This window comes from Eriocheir sinensis, chromosome 13 (assembly GCF_024679095.1).
Source record: "Eriocheir sinensis breed Jianghai 21 chromosome 13, ASM2467909v1, whole genome shotgun sequence".
Classification (NCBI taxonomy): Eukaryota; Metazoa; Arthropoda; class Malacostraca; order Decapoda; family Varunidae; genus Eriocheir; species Eriocheir sinensis.
This window is the reverse complement of record NC_066521.1, coordinates 21,955,364-21,979,665: the sequence shown is the minus strand read 5'-3', so window position 1 is coordinate 21,979,665 and position 24,302 is coordinate 21,955,364. Positions and strand designations below refer to the sequence as shown.

The window sequence follows — 24,302 nt, the reverse complement described above, 5'->3', positions numbered from 1 at the left end:
TCAGTCTCTTATGTCTACTCCCCTGACTAAATGAAGGCCTTTATTTTTCTAGCACTTGTGTAGTGCGGCGACTATGCCTGATGAACGAGCCTCCCATAACCCACTTATAGCCAGTGGGGTACCTCTTTGGCCGACTCGGTAAGGAGTGGCTCTCCCGTCACGCTGGTCACGGGTTCAATCCCAGGCAGCCGGCGATTACCCTGATCTTGATTAATTTCTCGTGTGTTTCGATACACGCAGAGGACGTGTTGGAAAATAGAGGAAATAGAAAAATAAGCTCCCGGGGGATGACACTTGTCCCCTACCATTGTATCTTTTTAGTTTCCTGGTGCTACTTCCACATGTATCCTTAGTTGTATAATCACACTATGTACTGCCTGGGGGTTGGGATGGCATGTTCTATCACTATCAATCAATCAATCATTCAAATAAAAAAATAAGAGGTTAGTATAAGTCTCCCCTTGAAACATGTCAGCGTGCTCCCATAACCAACCCGAGCCAAGACCAAGACCAGAAACAGCTGACCGCGATAAACAAACCACTCTGGAGGCCTTTATCTTCCCTCTGACATAGTGAAAAGCCCCCAAGAGCACTGAAGGAGGAGAAAGGGGCAACATGGAGTCAAGAGGTTCCTGCAAGTGGACCAGAAATATACTAAATGAACTTGACATCAATCCGAAGATCATAGCGCAAGCTGAGAAAGGTGAGTGTAGGTTTTTATTAAGGATGTGATCAGGTATACAAGCCCCTAGTTTGATATATGATGCTCAAAGGCCAATGAGACGGAGATGAGCACCGAGGCCACGCTTACCTACAGCATTTGCCCCCAACTTTACCGTCACCTTTTATCTTTCGACATTCTACCTCTGACTCGGACTCTTTATCTTTTATCTCCCTTACGTTCTCCCTGCACCGTCACACACCCTTATTTCCTTACGTTCTTCCCTTGGCAGCATCACTAACTTACGTTCTCCCTGCACCGTCACACACCCTCATTTCCTTACGTTCTTCCCTTAGCAGCATCACAAACTTACATTCCTCCCCTCAACCATACACTCTCCGTTCCGTCACAGCCTCCTGTTTCTCCCTTCCACAATTCACTTCGTTCTGTTACAGCCTTATGTTCCTCCCTTCAATAACACTTTTCGTTCAGTCACACCCTTATGTTCCCTGTTTTGTGTTGCAGCTGGCTACGTCTCAGCATCCAGTATTCTCGGAGCCTCTCAAGCTGAACTGGAAATGAAGCTGCGTCTGTCCTCATTCCACATCACAAACTTTCTAGATGCTGTTGTCTCCTATGTCCTCCCCAAAAAGCTCACAGGTATGTCACTGTTACTGGGAAATGCTTAACTTCCTGAATAGTGTGAGGGAAATAATGAACTAATGATTGTAATTGTGATGGTTATCTGCATATTAAACTGTTTCTCAAATCTCAACATTTCATCCTCCCAGTGCTTTAGAAAGACTGTGAATATAGTTGGTTTGTGAAAGCTATTTTAAGTTCATATCCAAAAAAATACAAATGCACAAATTACTTTAAACTAACTTGCCTCTATGCTCTTTTGCCACTCATAGATTAAGATCATTTATTTTCTGTGTTTTTAATGCATTTCACTATCTTCCTTTAGCCTGGGATTTGAGCCAGGCAGGGGAGGAGGAGCCCAAGTACATTACCACAGGATGCCAGCACTTGGATGACTTTCTGGGTGGTGGTGTGCCGGTGCGGGGCATTACAGAGGTGACTGGCCAGAGTGGGAGTGGCAAGACCCAGCTCACTCTGCAGCTCTCCCTGAGTGCACAACTTCCACCTGCTTGTGGTGGTCTGGGGAAAGGTACTGAACACTTGTCATACTGGAGCTTAATGTTGAGTATAGATAGAAAATCAACCATATTACCTGAAGGAGAAGGGGGATATCAGACGAGGTATAGCACTGGACTCGCTTCATTTAACCCGGTACCTTTGGGGACCATGTTTCCTAAAGGCCCCTCTAAGTGAGAAAAATGAGAAAAAATCATCACTCACACAAACCATTTCATAATATATATCAACACATTTGTGATCAGTTTATGCATCATCTATTTTTTGGGGTTTATATCATGACAAAAATTTGGCCCGTCGCTGGTACATGGTAAAGCCACAAATTTGGCCTGTCGCTGGTACATGGTAAAGCCACAAATTTGGCCCGTCGCTGGTACATGGTAAAGCCACAAATTTGGCCCGTCACTGCTACCAGGTTAACATATTCTTTACACCTGCAAAGTTAATCATGTGGCATATTCAGTCTCACTTCACTGCAGGACATATGCCCCTTAATTTATTTATTGTATTATCCATTTGTAGCTTTTCTTTTCCATTACACCAAAGTACGTATTATGTTATGAATGCCACAAACCATGTCAGTAATCTCAGGTTTCTGCTTCATAAATGTAGAATTATTTAATGTCTACTCTGCAGGTGTTGTGTATATCGGCACCGAGTCCACATTCCCTGTGACAAGGCTTCAACAGATGATCAAAAACTTCAAGGACAAATACAGCCAAGGCCCAGCATCATACACAGACAACATCTTTGTACACCACATCCCAGACATGGTAATTATAGGCTATGTACGACTTTTAGTAGACTTATTACCTCAAAAAATAGGGAAGAATATGAGAGGATATGAACAAACTATCAAAATTATGGTATATGTCATCTTTTGAGAGTTGCAAATGAAAGTTTCTCTATTTCCTTTTCATTTTATGTATGTATTCTCCCTTATGGGGTTGGATGGACTATGAGTCTTCCACTCTTGACAGCCATATACACTCTCTCCTCCCTAATGTTTCATAAGGTTTTTTGTTTTTGAGAGAAAGAGAACCACACACAAAGTTTAAACTGTTTAAACTGGATAAAAAGATTCAACAGGACATATAAAAAAATTGTTTTACTAAACAGGTGGTGGATGAGTGGACTAATGTTCACCCTTCTCATTTCTTCCTTCACACACTTTCCAGTCTTCTTTGGCCTTTCAGCTGGTCTCTGCCCTTATAAACACATAAAGTCTCAGTTATAGCATCACATCTTTTGAATGAGTGTTCCAAAGAGCATTCAGCATTGCAAACACTAACTAACATCCCCTCCAGGACACCTTAGTGGACTGTGTTCGCTACCAGCTCCCGAGCTTGTTGTCGCAGCATCCCATTGGTCTGGTGGTGATTGACTCCGTGGCCTCTCCATTCAGAGTTGAGGAGAGCAACTTTGAGAACAAGGACCTTCTCCACACGCTGGGCTACAAGCTTCACCACATGGCTGAAACTCTTGGTATTGCTGTTGTTGCCATTAATCAGGTATGTTCTTCCTCTTTGCTTTCCAGTATATTATAGTCGGTATTCTGAGATGCTTCCACCTCTCACATCAACTACTTCCTAAGGCCAAAAAGGAGATAAATCAGGTTCTCATGAGTATATTTTTAGGATCATGGTATAGAAGAATGGTCAAACTACCTCACGGGTCATAAAACTACCCCTGGAAATGCCCAAAATCCTTACAAAAGCCTGCACATCACTGCCCCCATAAAAGAGAGTATCGATGAGTGGCCTAAAGAGAGGTCAGTTTATGTGGAATATGTCTAATGCCCACACATGATTTATCTTTGCAGGTGAGAGCTGCCATGGACAATGATGATTTATATGGGCATCAAGGCAGTGTGGTGCCAACCCTGGGGCTCAGCTGGGCCAACCTAGTGACAACCCGGCTCATGATAAGTCGCACTGGTTCTTATGTGCTCGGGAAGACTGAAGGAGGCAGCAAGTCAGCTCAGAAAGGGTCCAATAAGATGGTAGTGCAGTTCAACATCAGGAAGCTTGAGGTGATATTCTGCCCATGGCTGGAGAAGAAGTCATGTCATTTTGTGGTCACCAACAAGGGCATTGAGGATGTGGAATGAACCTTTGTGAGAGTTTGAAAGATCTGACTTCATTCCATTCTGTTCATAAGTTTCATAGATCTTGCTTCATTCCATTCCCTGCAGGAGTTTGACAGATCTTGCTTCATTCCATTCCCTGCAGGAGTTTGACAGATCTTGCTTCATTCCATTCCCTGCAGGAGTTTGACAGATCTTGCTTCATTCCATTCCCTGCAGGAGTTTGACAGATCTTGCTTCATTCCATTCCCTGCAGGAGTTTCATAGATCTTGCTTCATTCCATTCCCTTCAGGAGTTTGGCAGATCTTGCTTCATTCCATTCCCTGCAGGAGTTTCAGATCTTGCTTCATTCCATTCTCTGAAGGAGTTTGACAGATCTTGCTTCATTCCATTCCCTGCAGGAGTTTCAAAGATCTTGCTTCATTCCATTCTCTTCATCATCATAGCTGTTCATGTTTTCTTTTTGCTGAATCCCAGATGTCACGTACAGTTATAATTTCTAGAATACGGAATTACATCATATTTTCTTGTATCTCATCATATTCTGTCTTTGCCTGATGAATTTCATGCAGAAAGTTCATGTTCATACAATTTACAACTACACGTACACTTTGTCTCCTTAACCCTCTTTTTCGTGGAAGTCGTTTTATCCAAGTATTACATTAGAATGAGTGTGAAGTTATGAGGATTTTGCATAAGTGGGTCACCCTAAATTCCTGTTTCAATTCCTGTTTACTTGATGGGGCGTAGTATAGCCTTTGTAACGGGAATTTTCTCATTATTTTCCTATTTTTATGCGGTAATTCTGTTCTATCCTCAGTGTTCTTTTTATATTGAAATAGAAGTTTATACCTATACCATAATTTTTTTCTTTATATCCCGGAGTAGTATAGCCTTTGTAACGGGAATTTTCTCATTATTTTCCTATTTTTATGCGGTAATTCTGTTCTATCCTCAGTGTTCTTTTTATATTGAAATAGAAGTTTATACTTATACCATAATTTTTTTCTTTATATCCCGGAGTAGTATAGCTTTGTAACGGGACTATTTTTTCATTATTTTCTCATTTTTATGCAGCAATTCTGTACTATCCTCAGTGTTCTTTTTATATTGAAATAGAAGTTTATACCTATACCATCAATTCTGTTTCCTTTATATCTTGGAATGGTGGTCTTGGTCAAGGTATCTGGCAACACTAGAGGGCCAGTCAGCTGTGTTGGCGGCGGGTCTGGCAACACTGCGAGGCCAGGAGGGAGGGACACACGTGGCGAGGCTGTGCAGCTTTTTATCATCAGGAAAGAAAGACCCAATACAGACACTCCTGACCCCTACAGTGACCTCAGCGGCGCACAGACACAATGGTTCTCAAAAGTAAGTCTTGAGGTCACGTAAATAACAGAGATTTTCCCCCCAGCAGGAGCAAGTGTGAGACCGCGGCTGGCAGTTTACTCACCCAGATTACTCACTTATTTTACCCAGTTATTTAAGACCTTGAGAGACTGGAGACATGAATGGGAGTCGTAGCAGTAATAAGGAGCTGGGAATTCATGGGCAGGCATCCATTTGCGTAACCTTGGTATATCGGGTGGCGGTTACGAGTCCAGTACGTGATCAGGCCGTGGTGGAGGTATGTATCAGCATAACACATTGGTTTGGCATGACACACGTGTTTTGGTTCACCTGAGTGGCGTTGTGGTGGCATAGCGAAGCCTAGATAGTAAGCATGGAGTTAGCTACAAAACCCTACCATGTTCTTGTAAATATACAGAATTACACCCAACTATGGCGTTTCAATTTTTATCCGATAGATTGTGGCATAGCGAAGCCTAGATAGTAAGCATGGAGTTAGCAACAAAACCCTACCATGTTCTTGTAAATATCCAGAATTACACCCAACTATGACGTTTCAATTTTTATCCAATAGATTGTGCCATAGCGAAGCCTTGAAGTTAGCAACAAAACCCTACCATGTTTTTGTAAATATCCAGAATTACACCCAACTATGACGTTTCAATTTTTATCCAATAGATTGTGCCATGGCGAAGCCTTGAAGTTAGCAACAAAACCCTACCATGTTTTTGTAACTATCCAGAATTACACCCAACTATGATGTTTCAATTTTTATCCGATAGATTGTGGCATAGCGAAGCCTTGATAGTAAGCATGAAGTTAGCAACAAAACCCTACCATGTTTTTGTAAATATCCAGAATTACACCCAACTATGATGTTTCAATTTTTATCCGATAAATTGTATTATGTTAATCAGTATTCTTTGTATATAATGTGCATGTTACAATTTTTTTTCCTACAGTTAATCTTACCATTGTCTACTGCTGCAAGAATTAGATGTTTATTGTGTGTCTAAATAACAGGTTTGAAATACTGATTCCCATTTACCTTTACAGAGAAGAGGTCGAAGCGGATCCCCCTGAAGCTCAAATACAAGATCCAGAAGAAAGTCAAGGACCACCACAAGAAGCTAAAAAAGGAGAAGAAGAAACACCCAGAAAAGTTTAGGAGTAAGTTAAACCTCTTGCATTGCTAACTTACCAGACTAACTACCTAATTGATAAAAGCTTCAAACAGTAAAAATAGGGGACCTTGACATTAGGGCACAAATAAAGGGCTTTTTTTGTTTTTATTTATCGTGGCCCTTGAGCTGCTTTCTTTACAGTTCAAAGCAAAGCAATATGAAAAAGAGATTACCCTCTATTGTGAACCATTTTCAGAGCGCACCAAAGATCCTGGGGTGCCCAAGACCTTGCCCTTCTACGACAAGGTGATCCAGGAGGCAGAGGCGGCGAAGGAGGCGAGGGAGCGTCGGCGTGAAGAAGCCAAACAGCGCCGGCGGGAAATGAAAGACCAGATTTTGGCCAAGAAGAGAGACATCGGGTGAGCCTTCCAGCATCTATATTTCCTCCTCCCAGTGACTTGAGTGCTTTTAAGATGGGAGTTTCAGGACCTTGCTAATCAAATCTAACGCTGTCTTTAAACTACTACTACGGTATTTTCCTTTTTATGGGAGGAGCAATTAGCATTTCTCATCTTTTTTCCCTCCTTGAGCTGCCTCGCTTAATGTAAGATGATAAAAGACTTCAAAATAATGTCACACTTGTTAGTCATCACAAATATCACTGATGTCACCCCCTATCTTCTTTACTGCAACATTTTCACCTTTTCTTTATCTTTTCTCAGTTTCATATAAGAAGGTAATAACAAAATAGCATAGAATAAACAAAAGTATCCCCATAGTGACCATATATAATCTCACTATTTTTTTATTATTACTGAAACTCATTATTATTATCAAATTATGTAGATTAAAGGCTTCTCTCTTTATTGGAGGAGTCTAACTAACTGCTTTATTATATCTTCTTTTCCTTCTGGCAATTTCTCTTAGGGACATCAATGAGCTGATAAGCACTGCCGAGGCTCGTGGGGCCAAATTTGAGGCCCAACAAAGCTCAGCCGGAGGGGAGGCACCGCTGAGTGACAGGTCTGCCAAGGCATACTACAAGGAGTTCAAGAAGGTGAGTGATGGCAGCATTGGAAGGGGGTACAGATTGTTGTCTTGTAGGGAATTCATTTAGACTGGTAATCTTAACTCTTTTAATGGTATTTTATCATCTGACTTTGACAAAATATTGGTACGGTAATCTCCTTTGTCAGTAGTTGATTATCTGACTCTATTAGCTTAGGGAAGGTTAAGTTTAGGGTATCTTCAAACAGAGGAATGCCAGCACCTTATGGTATAAATCAACAAAGAACAACTTCACATTGTTGTATAGAAGCAAAGTGAGGTCATTCTTTGTTGATTTATACTATAAGGTGCTGGCTATCATGTGTTTGAAGATACCCTAAACTTAATAACACCCAAGTTAATACGGTCAGATTATCAACTAACAACAGAGATTACCAAAATGTTGTCAGAGCTCGGAAGGCAGGTCTAAGGTCATTTGCACGTAGACAATCCTGGACATCCTCAGTTAGTTAGTTTTTGCCCACTTTTCAGGTGGTGGAGGCAGCAGATGTCATCCTGGAGGTGCTGGATGCCAGAGATCCTGCTGGGTCCAGAGTGCCTCAGCTGGAGTCCGCCATCAACAGTCACCCGGGGAAGAAGCTGGTGCTGGTGCTGAACAAGGCTGACCTGGTGCCCCGGGCCAACCTGGAGGGCTGGCTTAAGCACCTTCGCCACGAGCACCCGGCCATTGCCTTCAAGTCCAGCACACAGAACCAGACCTCACATCTCGCCCAGACAACCACAAAGTAAGATAAAGCTGGGCAGTCTTGGTTGAATGGAATCTTCATTTGTATATTTAATTTATTTATTTTATGTATTATGTTTCAGGTAATACTAAGCAGATAATTCAATGAGTGAGCTTTCTTATAGGCGGGCTAGGTATGTGGTTTAGGGTGTTGTCTAGACTTACAATGGTGGGATAGACAAATACTGGGTCAACTTAAGTCTGTATATTCTGTAAGAAGGAAACAGATTACAGACGTGTATATGCAGACGTAACTAACACTACCCACAAGGCACCAGTTCTTTGCACCCTCAACAGAGACCATTTACCTTTCTCTGACTATAACTTTTGCTTACATAATTTACCCTATTAGCTTCCACATAACAAATTTGAGGTGTACCTGATATGTTCTTATTCCTCATATGTCATCCAGAAAACATGTATGGTGCTCAACTAAATATTACTTCCCCCTTTTTTCTCAGAATCTTCAAGTCGTCACAGGATTTACTTGAGTCATCGCGGTGCCTGGGAGCGGACGTGTTGCTGCAGCTACTAAAGAACTACTGTCGCAACAAGGACATCAAGACGGCTATCTCTGTGGGGGTCGTGGGTCTGCCTAACGTGGGCAAGAGCAGCCTCATCAACAGTCTCAAGCGCAGCAAGTCCTGTGGGGTCGGAGCCACGCCGGGGTTCACCAAGTAAGACATTTGATGTGCTTGAGGATAGTATTGAGAGGCCTTCTCTTTTTCTGCAGCTATAATATATGTCCCCAACTTTATCTTTACCTTTTTCCTACTTTCGTGATGTTTCTTTTTATGTCTCTCCTCCTCCCTCTGTGGATTGCTGCCCTACGTTAATTATATTTAAATGCCTTTCCTTTTTCTGCAGCTATAATGTATGCCCCCAACTTTATCTTTACCTTTTTCCTACTTTCTTGATCTTTCTTTTTATGTCTCTCCTCCTCCCTCTGTGGATTGCTGCCCTACATTAATTATATTCACGTACTTTTATCTTTTGCTCTCCTTCCCACGTTCCCATTTATCACGGATGCCTCTCCCATACTTACTTGACTCCCTAACTCCTTAAAGCAGCAGCCTATCACTTTTTTTTTATTCTGCAAGTATTCTTTCCTCCCCCAGATCACTGTTAGTATCGCCAGTAAAGTTCATATTTAAAACGCCCTGCTCTTGAGAATGTAGTCTTGGTGGATACTTCATAAAACGTGAGCTTATAATACACATTGATTGGTTCTCTTAATGCCATGAAATATTTATTAGTGAAAAAAAGTAAGCTTGGGGTATTATAACTTTTATTCTGCACCAACAGATCTATGCAGGAGGTTCAGCTGGACTCCAAGATCAAGTTGCTGGACTGTCCCGGTATTGTGCTTCCCGGAGGAGACACTTCAGACGCTGCGGCTGCTCTCCGGAACGCTGTCAAAATTGAGAACCTGGACGACCCCATCACGCCCGTTGATGCCATCCTGCAGCGGGCGGACAAGAAGCAGGTCTGTGTGTTTGAATAAAGGGTGTGTTCTCCAATGTTAGGAGTATAACTAGTCTGGGGAATTGAGCCTAGGCAGAAATCACGGCCACCAATCTTTGTTTTAATGGGTCAATTTTACGTCTCGATTCTTTTTCCATAACAGTCTTTTCTTAGGTTTGTACTAAGTGGAGGGTTGAATACAAATAGGTAAACATACCTTATTTTAGTCAATATATATCACTTTTCTATGTTTATTTGCTTGATGTTGATGTGTTTCAGACTTAGTATTTAGTCATTGAAAGGTTAAACAAATTTACAGCAAATGTGAGGTCCAGCTAATAATGAAAGGTATATTTGCAGCTCATGATCTACTACCAGCTGCCAGAATTCAAGACGACAGAGCAGTTCCTGGCAGTGTTGGCCAAGCGCCTCGGGAAACTGAAGAAGAAAGGCGTTCCAAACAGAGATATGGCCGCCCGCAAAGTTCTATATGACTGGAACACGTACGTAGAGAGTTTGTGCCATTCATTGAGAAAGATGTTGCTTTTACTGTATTTTTACTCCTGCAGGAACTTTTATCACTGAGGATGTAATAGTATTGTCATATATTACATTAGCCATTTAACCCGGTAGCAGCGACGGGCCAAATTGTTGCCTTGATATGAACCCCCAAAATAGAGAATACATAAACTGATCACAAATGCATTGATACATATAATATAATGGTGTGTGCTAGTGATGATTTTTTCTCATAAATTCACGTAGAGAGGCCTTAAGAAACATAACCCCCGCAGTACATTTACTCCTAATATGTCACTTACGGTGGGATGTACCTTCACAGAGGTGTCATTAAATATTACACACAACCTCCAACGGCCACCAAGACCAAGGTTGAGTCCGCACTGGTGTCAGAGCTGGGGCAGGAGTTCGACATCGACAGCGTGGCGTCCCAGGAGGGCTCCATGATGAAGGCCCTCCCCACCTACAGACCCTCACAGACCATGGTGGTGGAGACGCTGGGCCCTGTGGCAGAGGTCAGGGAGAACATGGAGCAGGAAGATGATGATGACACCGACGACAACTCTGAGGAAATGGAGGATGACAGTGAGGAGGAGGAGAGTGGAGAGCAGCTGGTAAGTAATAAGTGTTGGTATTGTGATATATTTCCTAATTCATACTGACTATTGGTTATCTTTATAAGTTTATGATGACTAATTCATTTTCAGAGTGTTATAATGGACTGGGGGGGTTGTCATACACATACTGTGGGAGAACATCCTGTGGGGTCCTAAGGTCTCTCTCTCTCTCTCTCTCTCTCTCTCTCTCTCTCTTCTCTCTCTCTTCTCTTCTCTCTCTCTTCTCTCTCTCTCGTGCACCTATATATAAAGCTACTTCTTTTATGGTATTCTTAAACATATAGGCAAGTTGTGTTAAGGAATTCTTGATATATTGATTCTAAATAAGGTATTCTTGCATGCAATTAATAACCATCTGTTTTACTTAGCTCTCCAAAGAAGTCTGCGTCAGCATGGGCAAGGAGGGCACCAGCATGGAGGAGGGCAACACAGCAGAGAAGAAGGAACGCTGGGAGACAGAGCTGCAGGAGTTTGACCCGAGCACAATGTCCATCGCCAAGTTCCAGAAGAAGATGCAGAAGAAGGCGCGGAAGGAGAACAGCCGCAACAAGAAGCGCACGGATGATCTCACGTCTGCGTTTGAGAACTTCACTGGCTTAAAGGAGTCGACGGAAGATTATGATTTCAATGATTATTTTGGAAAGTGATGTATGTAGATTGTAAGAAAATATATGTTGAGAAAGTCTTGGTGTGATGTTTACTTTACCAATTTTAATCATTATTATTCTTATATTAAAATTTTTTTTACTAGACTTACATACTCATACTTTGTTTTAACAAATTTACCAGTCGGGCAAAAACTTGTGAATAGGCCTCCTATTACAAGTTAAATTCGGTTCTAAGAATCTAGCGGTCTAAATATGTAGAATCTAAATTAAAAATAGGATAGGGATCTTACTTAAAAAGGATCCATCATATTGCAACTGTCGGTTGAAGTAGTTTCTAAACATGGGTTTGGAAGTGATAATTTTCATTTGCTAAATGAGGTATTTAAATATGACCTAATGTAATATTTCGTGGGAAAATCCTCTCCATTATGATAAACGTTTAACTTAGTCTGTTAATCACAAGTAAATATTCCATAAAGGTGCAACTTGAAAGTAGTCATCTGTCACTATGTAGAATGGGTCCAACTTGAGAATGATTCAAGGACTATAGCAGCCGTGGCAGGAACTACCATCAATAGGGAAACTTGTAAAAAGGTGTCTATCTGACCGACCTGTTTGCGGGAGGTCAGAAAACCCGATATGTGTTCACCCTCATCAGTCATTATAGTAGATTGTAACTTTCCACCCCTTTAATCTAAACACACACAAGTGGTGGAGGCTCCAGGACAATATGTGGCTGACTACGGGACGACCGAGAAAGTATCGACCTGGACAACGGGGGCGAGTCCGTATAGAACGCCTTCCCAGATTTCTGCCAGCAACACCTCAAACCATTATATTCCCCTACCACCTGCCGCCCCTCTGGAAACGCAGTCTAGGAGAGGATGCCTCGCACACTAGTCTCTCTTGGCTGTGCTGTGCCAGGGTCATCTTTTACGGTGGCCAGGACTTCTCCAGACGAGTTAGGAGTGACGATCTAGTGAGGCATGGAGTGTTTAGAATGTTTATAAGGCTACTGGTAACCCTGTGGTGCACTAACACACCTGGCGGAGACGCGAGTAGTAGTTGTAAGGTTTTGTGATATGGTAGCCACTTTATTTCGCAGAAATTGGCTGCAACTAACAGTCAACACGGGTCGCGCCGCTGTGGGCCGACTTCAGGACGTGGCAAGCTCTCGTATCCCCACCTTAGGAGACCTGACGAAATGAAAGGTTAGAATGAATGAGGGAGTGATAGTAGACTAGAGTGAAAGGAATGGGTGACTGAGGTGCCGAATCTTGCCATCGAGAGTACCAGGGAACTTAACGGTATAAGTCCCCACACTACCGGCGGATCAGAAGGTTGGCTGGGGTGGAACTGCCTATCACTTATCTTGGTGTTATGGCTCAAAGGGACATGTGGAGTTATGTCTCAAAGGGACATTGTGGAGTGGTGACCGGATTGTGGTCACTGGTTAGGGATAATGAGCTCCGTCCAGAGTAATGTTAAGTGCCAGGGGTTACCCCCCGGGTTACTACAGTCAGGGTAAAGGCGGAGTGCATTGAATAGTGAAGGAAGGATTTCAAAGGTGAAAAATTCTTGAGGGGGGGAAAATGTCATGTAATGCGGGGAAAACTGAGAAATCGGTAACCTGTAATAACTTATGTGTTGCTTGTGAATCAGGTGGTTACGAACCGCAAGAGAGACAGACGAACCAGATGTTGAGCTGGTGGCGTGACTACGCCTCGGCCGAAGACCGAATGATCATTAGTTAGTTTTTTCACGGAGGATTGACGAGCAGAATTTTTCACCCGTATTGAGTGAAAGAACCAGTTGCTTCGAAACTCTTTCTGAACCGGCGGAACAGGCCAACTGAATTTTAACTAAACCACAGGTACGTTGAACTCAGCTCCGCGGGACCAAACTTGTTAGTGTGTTATCTTGATAAAATGTTAAGGTTACCTAAAGAGTTGAAACCACACACCGTCTCGACCTCACACCCACAGGTTCCCTAGCATACTGACTGAGCTGGTACCTCACCCGTGTGACATTCTATAGAGTATGTGAACATTTCCTTTTGTGTGGGGTTATGATCACCCCCTTGGTATCTTAACCCCACACGAATACCTTGTGATTATCTTTGTGAACACATATCGATCGGTGGTTGAAGAAATGATTTTATTGTATAATTATGCTTGACTAGGGAAGTTTTGTTAGCTATGGCCAGGACCCTATATCTCCAAATATTTTATGAAATTAACTGTGATTGGGTAAGCCCTTTAAGAGTAACTCGGTAAAAGCTCGCTACCATTACCAACAGAATGAGCTGTCAATAGCATTATTAATTAGTATCAGTGTGCTCGCTACCATTACCAACAGTGATGAATTGTAAATAATATTGTTAGTTTCAATAAGCTCGCTACCATTATATATCAACATAATGTAAATAAACCTCATATTTTAACCTTTGTGTTGCGTCACCCTAACAACTAGGAAGCACACTTTTAGTAAAATATTAAAAACAGTTGAAGGCAACACACATGCACATCCTTCCCAACAGTTAGTACTCGTATCAATTGGAAAATGACTGCTCTGGAAAGATTAACAAGGGATGAAAACCAACTAGTGTCAAAATAATGATTGATGCCCTTTATATTCTTACATTAGCTAACTTTCATGCCTCAGTCGATTTTCTAGAGCAGGTCTTCTCCTGATACAAGCACTGACTGGATGGGCGTGTAAGGGGAGGCAGGTAAGAGGAAAGAGTGGAAGATGGAGACAGAAAAATATAAAGTGAGAAAATGTGAAGTGGAGATGAGTGAATGAAGGCTATGTGATGGAAAAGGATGGGAAGGGGAGGGAAGATGGAATGGGTAATAGAGGAGGTGGGGTGGAAAGGAGAGAGGAAGTAAATGGGATGTACATAGAAGAGAGGAAGAGGAGAAAGAAGTGAGAGATGAGCAGGGAGGAAGAAGAAACAGTGGGAAGTGATAAGCAAAGGGAAGAAACGGGAGATAGAAGAGAAAGAAGTGGGAGATAGCAGGGAGGAAGAATAAACGGGAGATGGAAGAGAGGAAGGAGAGAACGAAGAGGGAGATGACCAGGGAGGAAGAAGAAACAGTGGGAAGTGATAAGCAAAGGGAAGAAACGGGAGATAGAAGAGAGGAAGGAGAGAATGAAGTGGAAGTTGAGCAGGGAGGAAGAAGAAAGAGTGGGAGATGGAGACGTTAAACAAAAAAAGTAAGAATATAGTGGGAAATGATGAATAAAGGGGATAAATAGGGGATACAAAACAAGAAGGGAGAGTGAAGGAGTGGAAATCGAAAGGACAGGACACGGAGTTAATAGTGAACTATAATACAAACAATGTTGGGCTTCATTAAAAGAAACTTTTTATTCAAGAATAAAGATGTAATACTCCCGCTCTACAATAGTTTAGTCAGACCCCACTTGGAATATGCGGTACAGTTTTGGTCTCCCCACCATGCAAAGGATATTGCTAAATTAGAAGGTGTTCAGCGTCGGGCAACGAAAATGATCCCATCCTTGCGCAACAAATCCTACGAAGAAAGGCTTTCTACCCTTAACATGTTCTCTCTTGAGAAACTTCGCCTCCGAGGAAAACTGATCGAATGTTTTAAAATACTTAATGGTTTCACGAATGTAGACAGATCAACATTGTTTATGATCGATGACAATCTGCGCACGAGGAACAATGGCGTAAAACTCAGATGTAGACAAGTAAATTCAGACTGCACCAAATTTTTCTTCACCAACGTTGTAGTGCGAGAATGGAATAAGCTTCCACCATCAGTGGTCCAGTGTAACACGATTGACTCCTTCAAAAATAAGCTCGACCGTCACTTCCTTCAACTTAATATCAACTAGAGTAGAAATGCAACGTTTAGGAGCCTTCTGATTAATGTAAAATCACTTAGGTTTAAGGACAGACCACCTAGTCTTGACCATGGGGTCTGTGTGGTCTGATTTTCTATGTAAATCTATGTAAATCTGGTCATGGCATTGGGAGCAAGCAACACCGGAATACATCTCAAGGTCTACCGAGCATAACAATGACAGGGCAGTCTTCCACCACATCCTAGTAGCACAACGTCCACAAATCATCACAGTCAGTGGTCTAGATCATAAAAGCAACTATGCAAGGAAAAGGGGGTTGGATTAAAGTGGTTTGATAGATCGAGGAAAGATTAGCAATAGATGGAGGAAGATCACACTGCCTTAAGCCACACACAGTCCACATAATCAGTATACAGTCAGGAGTCTAAACCATGAACGTAACTATGCGAAAGAAAAATTGAGAGGGGATCAAATGGTTTTATAGATTAGAGGAAGGATTAGCACTAGATGGAGGAAGATCACACTGCCTTTAGCCACATGCAGTCCACATAATCAGTATACAGTCAGGAGTCTAAACCATGAACGTAACTATGCAAAAGAAAAATTGAGAGAGGAGGGGGGAGCCAGGCAATTAGGATGAGATACAATACTACATTCTGGATAAACGTGGGCACAAAAAGTTGCAATTTACCTGAGGGTCTGTTGCGTGCGTGTTATTGCATCATGAGGAGGGTTAAGAAATAATTACGCAATCTTCAAAAGGGTGAGTATCAGAGTCCCAGACACCTCTGTTTAGAACCGTTTCTGAATAACTTTTGGAAGTCTTTATATCGTAAGGGAAAAAAAGGACGTTAAACAGAAGAAGAAGAAGAAGAAATAGAAAAAGAAGAAGAAGAAAGAAGATCGAAGAAGTAGAAGAAGAAGAAAAAAGAAAAGAGGAAGAGCAAGAAGCAGAAGAAGAAAAAATAGAAAAAGAAGAAAAAAAATAAGAAAGAAGATCGAAGAAGCAGAAGAAGAAAACAAGAAGCAGAAGAAGAAAACAAGAAGCAGAAGAAGAAAACAAGAAGAAAACGTAGAAGAAGAAGAAAGGATGAGTTCTCGTTTGGGAGTGAACAATAGTTATGCAAGATTTTTTTTTATATAGTTTTTTCCTCTTTTTTGGTTTGCCCTTGACTACTTCCTCTACCCCCCCCCCTTCCCCCCCCCCCGCCAAAAAAGTTTAAAAATGAACAATACAACTTTGCCTCCATCATGACAAACAGATCCTTTTCATACCTTACTGCCAGCTTCCAGACCATCAAGTTACACGTATATCATCTCTTTCTCTGGTTGTCTGAGTACGTGTTGAGGCGATGCGAAGATGAAGTCCTCCACGCCACGTCCATGAGCTGAAAGAGAAAGTGAGAGAGTGAGAAAGCAGACCATGGCCACATTTAGAAAAGAGACAAAATATGAGGACTAGCCAAGATCGTCCCACCTTCACAATGCAGATCAGTAGAGGGAACGAGGATTGATTAACTGATTGATGGTTTATTAATATTGCAAACGTAACAGAATGCACCGCCATGGAGGTTCAGAAACAGACAAAAAATGAGGCCTATAAGTTTGTCCCACACTCCCTATACAGCGTTCACAATGCAAATCACTAGAGGGAACGAAGATTGACTGACTGAGTGATGGTTTATTAATATTGCAAACGTAACAGAATTCATCGCCATGGACGTTCAGAAACAGACGAAAAAAAGTGGTCCAAGTTTGTCCCACCTTCACTACAGCGTCCCGAATATAAATACGTGGTCAGTTAAATCACATGAGGTCTACCCAGAGAGCCAGAAAGACGGGTTCATTAATTCTTGATACGCCCACAGATAAGGCAGGGAGGCCAAGAGACGAGTGATTTTTTTATATGTATAATTTTAACGCGACGCGAGGAAAAATATTGTTATCAAGGATTATTATTATTTTCTTTCCTCTTCTTATCTCTTCTTATTCTTATGCTTACTTTTTCTTATTCTTTTCTTTGTATTACTATTCTTCTTCTATTATTTTCTATTCTTATTTATTCTTATTTTTTATCGTTCTTCTTTTCTTCTTTTTTGTTATTATTTTTACTGCTGCTGTTACTACTACTACTACTACTACCATTACTACTACCATTACTACAACCATTACTACTACTACTACTACTACTACTACTACTACTACTACTATTATTTCTACTACCACTACTGCTATTACTACTTGAGCTATTGCAGGATGTACATAACACGCCTGACTTGGCCTGTCGTGACTCTGTGGTTTTGAGAGGTAAGGAAAAATATATAGACTAGGACACATTTTATTGCGCATAGCCATAAACTTTGCTTGCATGAGCGGCGTAATTTCACAGCCCTTGAGTTTAGCTTCCTGTGTGCTCCGTTCTTGCCAGAGTTTGCTGTCTGCTAAGGCTTGTGTGTTATCTACTATAAAAAAAGCTTGTGTTATTTATCGAAGATTATGTGTTATCTACCGAAGCTTATGTGTCATCTACCGAAGCTTATGTGTCATCTACCGAAGCTTATGTGTCATCTACCGAAGCTTATGTGTCATCTACCGAAGCTTATGTGTCATCTACCGAAGCTTATGTGTCATCTACCAGAGCTTATGTGTCATCTACCAGAGCTTATGTGTTATCTACCAAAGCTCGTGTGTTTACAAAGCCTTTCATCGCCCAAGCACACATTTGACAAGGCTATCATAGGATTTGTGGGCATTTCAATGGGTAGCTTTATGACCGTGGTGGCAGTCTGACAGGGTTTCCTCACCGTGAACGTAAAGAAACACTCATGGGGTCGCGTTTATCCTCTTTATTGTCCTCTAAAATGATTCACGTAGAGGAGGAAGCGTCTAAGTACATCGACCCAAGACAAAGTTACGTTAAAAGCTGTGCGACTTCATCGGAATGTTAGTTTAGTTTATATTCCCTTGTTTTTCCTAGCATCTTCCGCATCAGCTGTCAGTCCACTTCCTTATATAGCTTTTTAACGGCGCCATCGACACTTTCCGCACAGTTGTCGCGCCGATACTCTATATACAGGTACAGGCACACCCATGAGCAACACAACCAAGAGACTCCATTCTTCCGATGTCCATCAGTCACCTCTCCACGGGCCTTCAAACACGGGGAATCGATGTGTGTCCGGAAAAAGGGGAAAAAATACGATCCACATCATACGCCGGTGACTTGGCAACTTCAACGCGGGGGAAAGGGAAGTCCAGAGATACAAAAAGAGGAGACGAGAGGCGCCGTGCTACAGTGACCTTTACTGTAGCTGCTGTGGTGCTGGGAGGACGCTTGGCTTTCCTCCGTGGCGTGTGTAAAAAGACCCCAGTGTTTGAGCATAGGCCAGGTTAGTGCCGACGCCCGTACCATGCCGACCCCCCGATGTAGTATATATGAAGTTGTTTTACTGTGCGACGAAATAGTTTTATGCAACGGAATCCCGAGTTTGGAAGGGTTTTCTTTATTCAAGGCCGACGCGCTGGTACTGTTTCTTTGTCTGGTAACAGTTTCCCAGTCGTTGGTACACATGAACGTGTGTGCGCGATGCGTGTGTGTAGTCTTCTTGCTTTCCAGAACGTTAATCTTATAAGAGTGACTGGCTCTCGTTAGCGGCCTCGTGTGATACTTCCAGGACACATGGCGGCGGCGCTGTGGGTGGCGGCGGTGGCTGTGGCGGCGGCCGTTGGGGGAGGCGGCGTCTGTGTCCAGGCGCAGAGTGACATGCCGCCCATGAGCCACAGCCACAGGGTCGTGCTGGACCAGGACGGCGCCTTCGTCATGCTGTGGTCGCCTCGCGACAAAGCCATCGTCATCGAGGTTCAGGTGAGCGAGTCGCGGCGGGCGGGGCGCACAAAGCCTTCAGCAATCTCTGGCCTCTCATGGAACATCGTCATCGCCTGCCCAAGTTGTCTCAGGAGCAGCTTCTTCGGGTTTTCTGAGACCGGTTTTGTTGGTATCCCCAGGTGGCCGCCAAGGGCTACGTGGGTCTGGGCTTCTCCCCGAATGGCGGCATGAAAGGCGCGGACATCGTGCTGGGCTGGGTGACCGCTGCCGGGGATATGTTCCTGCAGGCGAGTCACTTGTTTATGTTCCTTTGTCATCCTGTTCCACACTCTTAACGACCCCAGGACACTCAGACATGGGTGGACGGTAGCTCAAACCACTGCTGAGATGCTGAGTGCCAGGTCTTCCCGCAGGACCGGTATGCTGAGGGCAACATGGCCCCGAGGGTTGATGAGTCGCAGGACGTGACGGTGCTGGGCGGCTACCAGAACGACACCCACACGGTGCTCAGGTTCTCGCGGCTCTGGGACACATGTGACGAGAACGACTTTGTGCTCAGTGTAAGTGTTTACATTTAAAACGATTTTCTAGATGCCTACATATTCAGTTTTGTATCTATGCCAGGAACATTCTTCCCCGACTATAATAATGTCTTGCACGAGTCCTAAGATGGTGTTTTATACATCGCGACAGGAAGACACGGTGCGGGTCATCTGGGCCTACAGCAACACTGACCCGGCCAGCCAGAATGACGTCATGTACCACGCGGCACGAGGGAGCAAGAGTCTCTACCTGAAGTCGCCCCAGTTTGTGATGCCGCAAATGGGCCCTGATGTCAAGACCTGGGACTTCCTCTCACCAAACGTCAGTGGCTCCTCCTGCGTGTGACTGATGGCTTTGAATCCCCGAGTGTCAGTTCAGCAGTACAAACATTCACTGGGCTTTTCAGCTGCACGTAAGTTTGAACGTAATAACTAATCTCCCTGTAACGTTTCAGGTGAGCTTGCCCGGCGACCTGGACACTCTGTACTGGTGCAAGATCTTCAAGATACCGCCCATGCCTGTCAAGAGCCAAATGATCGGGGTACGGTGTGTTCTGAGCCGCAAACTCAGCTCCTGCCCTTCAAGCAAGGATGGTTTGAAGATCGCATGGACTTAATTCAAGTCTTCCATAACACTGTATAATAAATCTATGTCACGCCGCAACCATTTAAGATTTTGAGTATTGAAAGCATGCATACCGAAATGTTGTGTTGGGTTGTGGACATGACTGAAGTAAAGCCAATGTAGGATTGAGGTGGCAGTACTTTTAAAAGCACCTGAACATTTCTTCCTCCCAAGACTCGCCCCCTGATCCTGTTTATGTAGGTAATGGAATGTATGGTGACTGACACTGAGAGGCACGAGTGTTTATACCATGTGTTTTGCAGTACGTTCCAGTGATTCAGAAAGGGAACAACGAACACGTGCACCACGTGCTCTTCTACGAGTGTTCTCTGCCAGACAGCGACACACATTTCGAGAAGTGGGCGAGCTGGGAGGGGACACAGTGCTACAGTGCCAACATGCCCCTCTCCTGGAAGCACTGCAGATCACCCATCATCGTGTGGGCCATAGGAGGCGACGGTTAGTGTGCCAAGACTTAAGTTGTGTTTCCATGATTATATCTGTCCACCAATCTACAGTGCTGGTGTCGAGAAGTCCCTCCGATGTGCCCCTTTCCTGCTCTCTCTGCCTCCTCCTCTCCCTCTCTGATTCTCTTCATCTGTGCCTCCTCTTGCTCGGTTATTGCCTCGACTGGGAAGATGCTGTGCAGTGTTAGCTTCCCCTCCTCCGTCTCCTTGTCCCTCTCAGCCCCCTTTCCCGCTCTCCCTGCCTCCTTCTCTCCCTCTCTGATCCCCTTCACCCTCTCTTTTCATCTGTGCCTGCTCTTGGTCGTTTATCGCCTCGACTGTTAAGAAACTGCGCAGAGATTCAAATTTGTCCCTCGCAGTCCTCTTTCCCGCTCTCCCAGCCTCCCTCTCTTCCTGTCCCTTGAAACCGCAGTAGAAACACACGTTCAGGATGGTGGAGTCCCTTACTATCCTTTTCCTTTCAGGGGAGATGTTCCCAGATCACGCAGGTTTCCCCATCGGCGAGGAACACGGGGGAGCCACGTACTTCATGATGGAGATGCACTACGACAACCCAAACCTTCGGCAGGGTAAGTTACTGTGTCTGTTCAGTTCTCTTTCGGTTACAAAATAATACAGTACTACGTCCCTTAAACACACACACACACGGGAACGTCTTTGCTACTGGTGTGAGCGCGTGGATCGAGGGAACAGATTTATTTTCGGGCCAAGAACGTCTCTCCGTGGAGGCGTGACGCGCATCAAGGATAGAAGACACATACTTTAACTATATCAGTAACAAGTCACTTCAATACAAACATCTATAAGGCACAAAACAATAAGCTGTAAGTAGAAATCTTACACTTTAAATCATAATAATAGTAGGAATCTGACCTTTTAAGCCTTTTCCTGCTCTCGCGAGTCATCACCGGCTTTTCACAGGAGTGGTGGATTCCTCCGGCGTTAGAATATACTACACGGAGAACCTTCGGGAGTACGACGCGGGGAATTTGATTATCGGCCACAAGGTTGGTCCCGTCCACGTCATTCCGCCGGGCCAACCGACGTTCGTGTCAACCGGGTTCTGCGACACCACCTGCACCCAGCAAGTAAGTGCAGCTATTAGTATTTTGTCCTTCTCCTCCTCCCTTTAATTAGTCTCGTTTTCCTTCCGTTTCTCTCTCTTTCTACGCACGCCCTCTTCCATTATCTTCTTTCTTTGCCTTCCAGTCTCGTGAAACTTTAGATAGTGTACAGATTCAACCCTTTTTAGCCGGATTAGCCTAGCATTAAATCCAGCAGCCCCATGGTTTTCCTCTTCTCCTTCTTCCCCCTTTAAAAAAACTACCTCCCCGAACTCTTTGGATCGAGTACTGGCGCCTATGGGCATTTATATCAGTCTTAACATGACTGTAATGTTTCTCAGGGAACTTTGTGCTAGAAGATGTTTCCTAACCGAGTCTTTGCCAGGGGTTGCCCAAGGGCGGCGTGCGGCTGTTCCAGGGGCTGCTCCACGCACACCTGCTGGGAGTGTCACTCGTCCTCAGGCAAATCCGTGACGGCCAGGAGCTGCCGACGGTCATGAAAGGTGAGTAAGTGAGCGGCAGCCTAAGTGCTCGCCTCGGTTACAGTGTCGGGAAAATTAATCTGTCATAATCGGTTGCTGTTTTCCGATCTTAAATAAATGCAAAACTTATAAGTGTGAGTATGCGGGATTAACAGCAGCTAAAATGTTTGCTTAGGCGTTGCAATGTCTTATTGTCTCTTTGTGTTGCTTTTTTCCTTAAATAAATAAAAAAAAACTTAGTGAGTATGAGGGATTAACAGCAGCTAAAATGTTTGCTTAGGCGTTGCAATGTCTTACTTCACTGTTGCTGTTTTCCTATTACAGTTTTACGTATAACACCGCAGTATGGACATTATTGCAACGCGTACTATCGGATTACGAATTTTTGCATTACGTATATGTATTATTGTATTGCGCATAGTATTGTGTTAGGTTTATTATTGCATTTCGTATATTGATTCATTGTTCGGGTTTCACCAATGAGTCCCATGAAAGTAAAATGATCCACAATATTCCGCTGCCTTCCCTTCCCCAGACATGAGCTACGACTTCAACTACCAGAGCGCGAGAGTTCTGAAGCAGGAGGTGACGGTGCTGCCCGGGGACACCCTTATCATGGAGTGCTACTACGACTCCTCCGCCAAAAGAAAGCCGACCTTCGTGAGTGTTGCTTTCATTGTGGACTCTATTCAGGGCCGTAATGTCAGGTGGGCTCAATGGTTTCTATATCGGCCTCAAAATGCCGCTAAAGGTGATTATTTAAAAAAAATCAAAACTGCACATGCTCGCTTCGTTCGCCTCTCCCCTCCCCTCGAGCCTATGATGCCCTCTAGCCCCCCCCCCCCCACCCACCCACCAATAAATCTGCCCAAATTACGGGCCTGCTATTGCAAGGTTGAGGGCACGTACGCGCATAGTCGGGTGCTCAAAAGAGTTTTTCCACGATAATAGACGCTGAAACCTTGCTAGACTACCATCAAGGTCATAAAACTATCACCCATGGAAATAAGTAGGCTTACAACTTAAGCGAGAAGTACTAAAGCGTAGAAGCGTTTGAGAATATGATCCCAGAACTGAGAGGCTAGAGGAGAGGGTCGCGGGTATCTGGGCTGGGTCTGGGTAAGGTTCTGCAGCAGCTTCTCTTTGCATACCCTGACCACCCCGTCCCTTCAGGGTGGACTGGGCACCAAGGAGGAGATGTGCCTGGCCTTCATGAGCTACTACCCGCGCGTCAACGTCAGCATATGCGGCTCGCAACCCCAGCTGAAAGATATGGTCGGGGCCTTGGGCGTGGAGGACAACTACGACGGTCAATTGAATAAGTAAGTGTGGTCGCTCACCTGACTTGCTTTCACTCTCCCCATGACGCTATTCTTCACACACTATAGCCTTCCTATTTTGTGGCAGCTCAGTTGTGCTCTTCTCTTTCATAATCACAACTTCAAGCTCATTAAAAGTACAGTGCCAAGATTTTCTCGTATGAAACGCGTGACTGTGGAATGCGATTTGCATACGAGGGAAAGGGAGAGGGAGAGAGGGGAGGCAGGGGGAGAGGATTAAAGAGGGCAGAAAGGAAGGAACAGGACTGAGGAAAGAGAAGGAAGGGGAAAGGAAGAGAGAGGAGGCAGGGAGAGCGGGAAGGAAAGAGAAAGGAAGGAGAGGGAAGATGAGAGGGAGAGAGGAGGTCAGGGAGAGCGAGAGGAGGGGGATCAGAGTGGGAAGAGAGGGAGAGGGAGCAGAAAGGGAGAGAGGAGGAGGCAGACAAAGAGAGGGAGGAGGGGGCACTAACTGAAATCCCTGCACAGTCTCTTTGCAGCGGAGGAGATAGACGTGGAGAAGGAGACGCAGATGGCTAATGAGGTGGCGAGCGGAACCTTCACGCAGGATCTGAAGCCTATCGAGATGTCCCACATGTTTAAGACAATGAAGGTCACGGCGACGAAAAGTAAGTAAAACAAAAGTTCCATACGTTATAGCTGCGCCTGGCCTTAGTGCTCATCTCCGTACTGAGGTCAAATGTCGGTATTATCAAACGCTTCCGCCTCTCAAATCAACTATTTCCACAGGCTAGAAAGGAGA

General features: G+C 44.0%; 3 protein-coding genes across 3 annotated transcripts in view; all 3 read left to right on the top strand.

Annotated features, from left to right (window-relative positions):
• The first annotated feature begins 487 nt into the window (after nucleotides 1-487).
• LOC126998190 (DNA repair protein XRCC3-like) lies at nucleotides 488-4,763 on the top strand. The gene is made up of 6 exons (XM_050859641.1): nucleotides 488-703; nucleotides 1,187-1,321; nucleotides 1,629-1,832; nucleotides 2,456-2,592; nucleotides 3,127-3,330; nucleotides 3,642-4,763. Exons 1-6 carry the CDS (start codon nucleotides 616-618, stop codon nucleotides 3,927-3,929), a joined length of 1,056 nt encoding a protein of 351 aa, XP_050715598.1. The 5' UTR covers nucleotides 488-615; the 3' UTR covers nucleotides 3,930-4,763.
• A 354-nt stretch (nucleotides 4,764-5,117) lies between these two features.
• LOC126998189 (guanine nucleotide-binding protein-like 3 homolog) lies at nucleotides 5,118-11,459 on the top strand. The gene is made up of 10 exons (XM_050859640.1): nucleotides 5,118-5,277; nucleotides 6,313-6,426; nucleotides 6,637-6,799; nucleotides 7,308-7,437; nucleotides 7,920-8,173; nucleotides 8,634-8,849; nucleotides 9,478-9,658; nucleotides 9,997-10,139; nucleotides 10,478-10,769; nucleotides 11,141-11,459. The coding sequence occupies exons 1-10, from the start codon at nucleotides 5,265-5,267 to the stop codon at nucleotides 11,417-11,419; spliced, it is 1,785 nt and encodes a 594-aa protein (XP_050715597.1). The 5' UTR covers nucleotides 5,118-5,264; the 3' UTR covers nucleotides 11,420-11,459.
• A 6,867-nt stretch (nucleotides 11,460-18,326) lies between these two features.
• LOC126997820 (uncharacterized) overlaps nucleotides 18,327-24,302 on the top strand; it is a 28,699-nt gene continuing 22,723 nt past the window's right edge. Inside the window, exons 1-13 of the mRNA XM_050859031.1 lie at nucleotides 18,327-18,606; nucleotides 18,892-19,082; nucleotides 19,223-19,330; nucleotides 19,457-19,603; nucleotides 19,737-19,907; nucleotides 20,041-20,127; nucleotides 20,474-20,669; nucleotides 21,142-21,246; nucleotides 21,599-21,765; nucleotides 22,127-22,244; nucleotides 22,759-22,883; nucleotides 23,397-23,545; nucleotides 24,029-24,168. Of these exons, the coding sequence (XP_050714988.1) occupies nucleotides 18,342-18,606; nucleotides 18,892-19,082; nucleotides 19,223-19,330; nucleotides 19,457-19,603; nucleotides 19,737-19,907; nucleotides 20,041-20,127; nucleotides 20,474-20,669; nucleotides 21,142-21,246; nucleotides 21,599-21,765; nucleotides 22,127-22,244; nucleotides 22,759-22,883; nucleotides 23,397-23,545; nucleotides 24,029-24,168 (1,969 nt within the window). The 5' untranslated portion in view covers nucleotides 18,327-18,341. The remainder of the gene's footprint in view (nucleotides 18,607-18,891; nucleotides 19,083-19,222; nucleotides 19,331-19,456; nucleotides 19,604-19,736; nucleotides 19,908-20,040; nucleotides 20,128-20,473; nucleotides 20,670-21,141; nucleotides 21,247-21,598; nucleotides 21,766-22,126; nucleotides 22,245-22,758; nucleotides 22,884-23,396; nucleotides 23,546-24,028; nucleotides 24,169-24,302) is intronic.

Bases quoted from the DNA above. Each gene is read 5' to 3' on its own strand.
- LOC126998190 (XM_050859641.1), top strand. From the start codon at position 616: ATGGAGTCAAGAGGTTCCTGCAAGTGGACCAGAAATATACTAAATGAA. The intron at 704-1,186 runs GTGAGTGTAGGT...TTTGTGTTGCAG, and splicing joins CATAGCGCAAGCTGAGAAAG to CTGGCTACGTCTCAGCATCC. The intron at 1,322-1,628 runs GTATGTCACTGT...ATCTTCCTTTAG, and splicing joins CCTCCCCAAAAAGCTCACAG to CCTGGGATTTGAGCCAGGCA.
- LOC126998189 (XM_050859640.1), top strand. The intron at 10,140-10,477 runs GTACGTAGAGAG...GTACCTTCACAG, and splicing joins GTTCTATATGACTGGAACAC to AGGTGTCATTAAATATTACA. The intron at 10,770-11,140 runs GTAAGTAATAAG...TGTTTTACTTAG, and splicing joins AGGAGAGTGGAGAGCAGCTG to CTCTCCAAAGAAGTCTGCGT.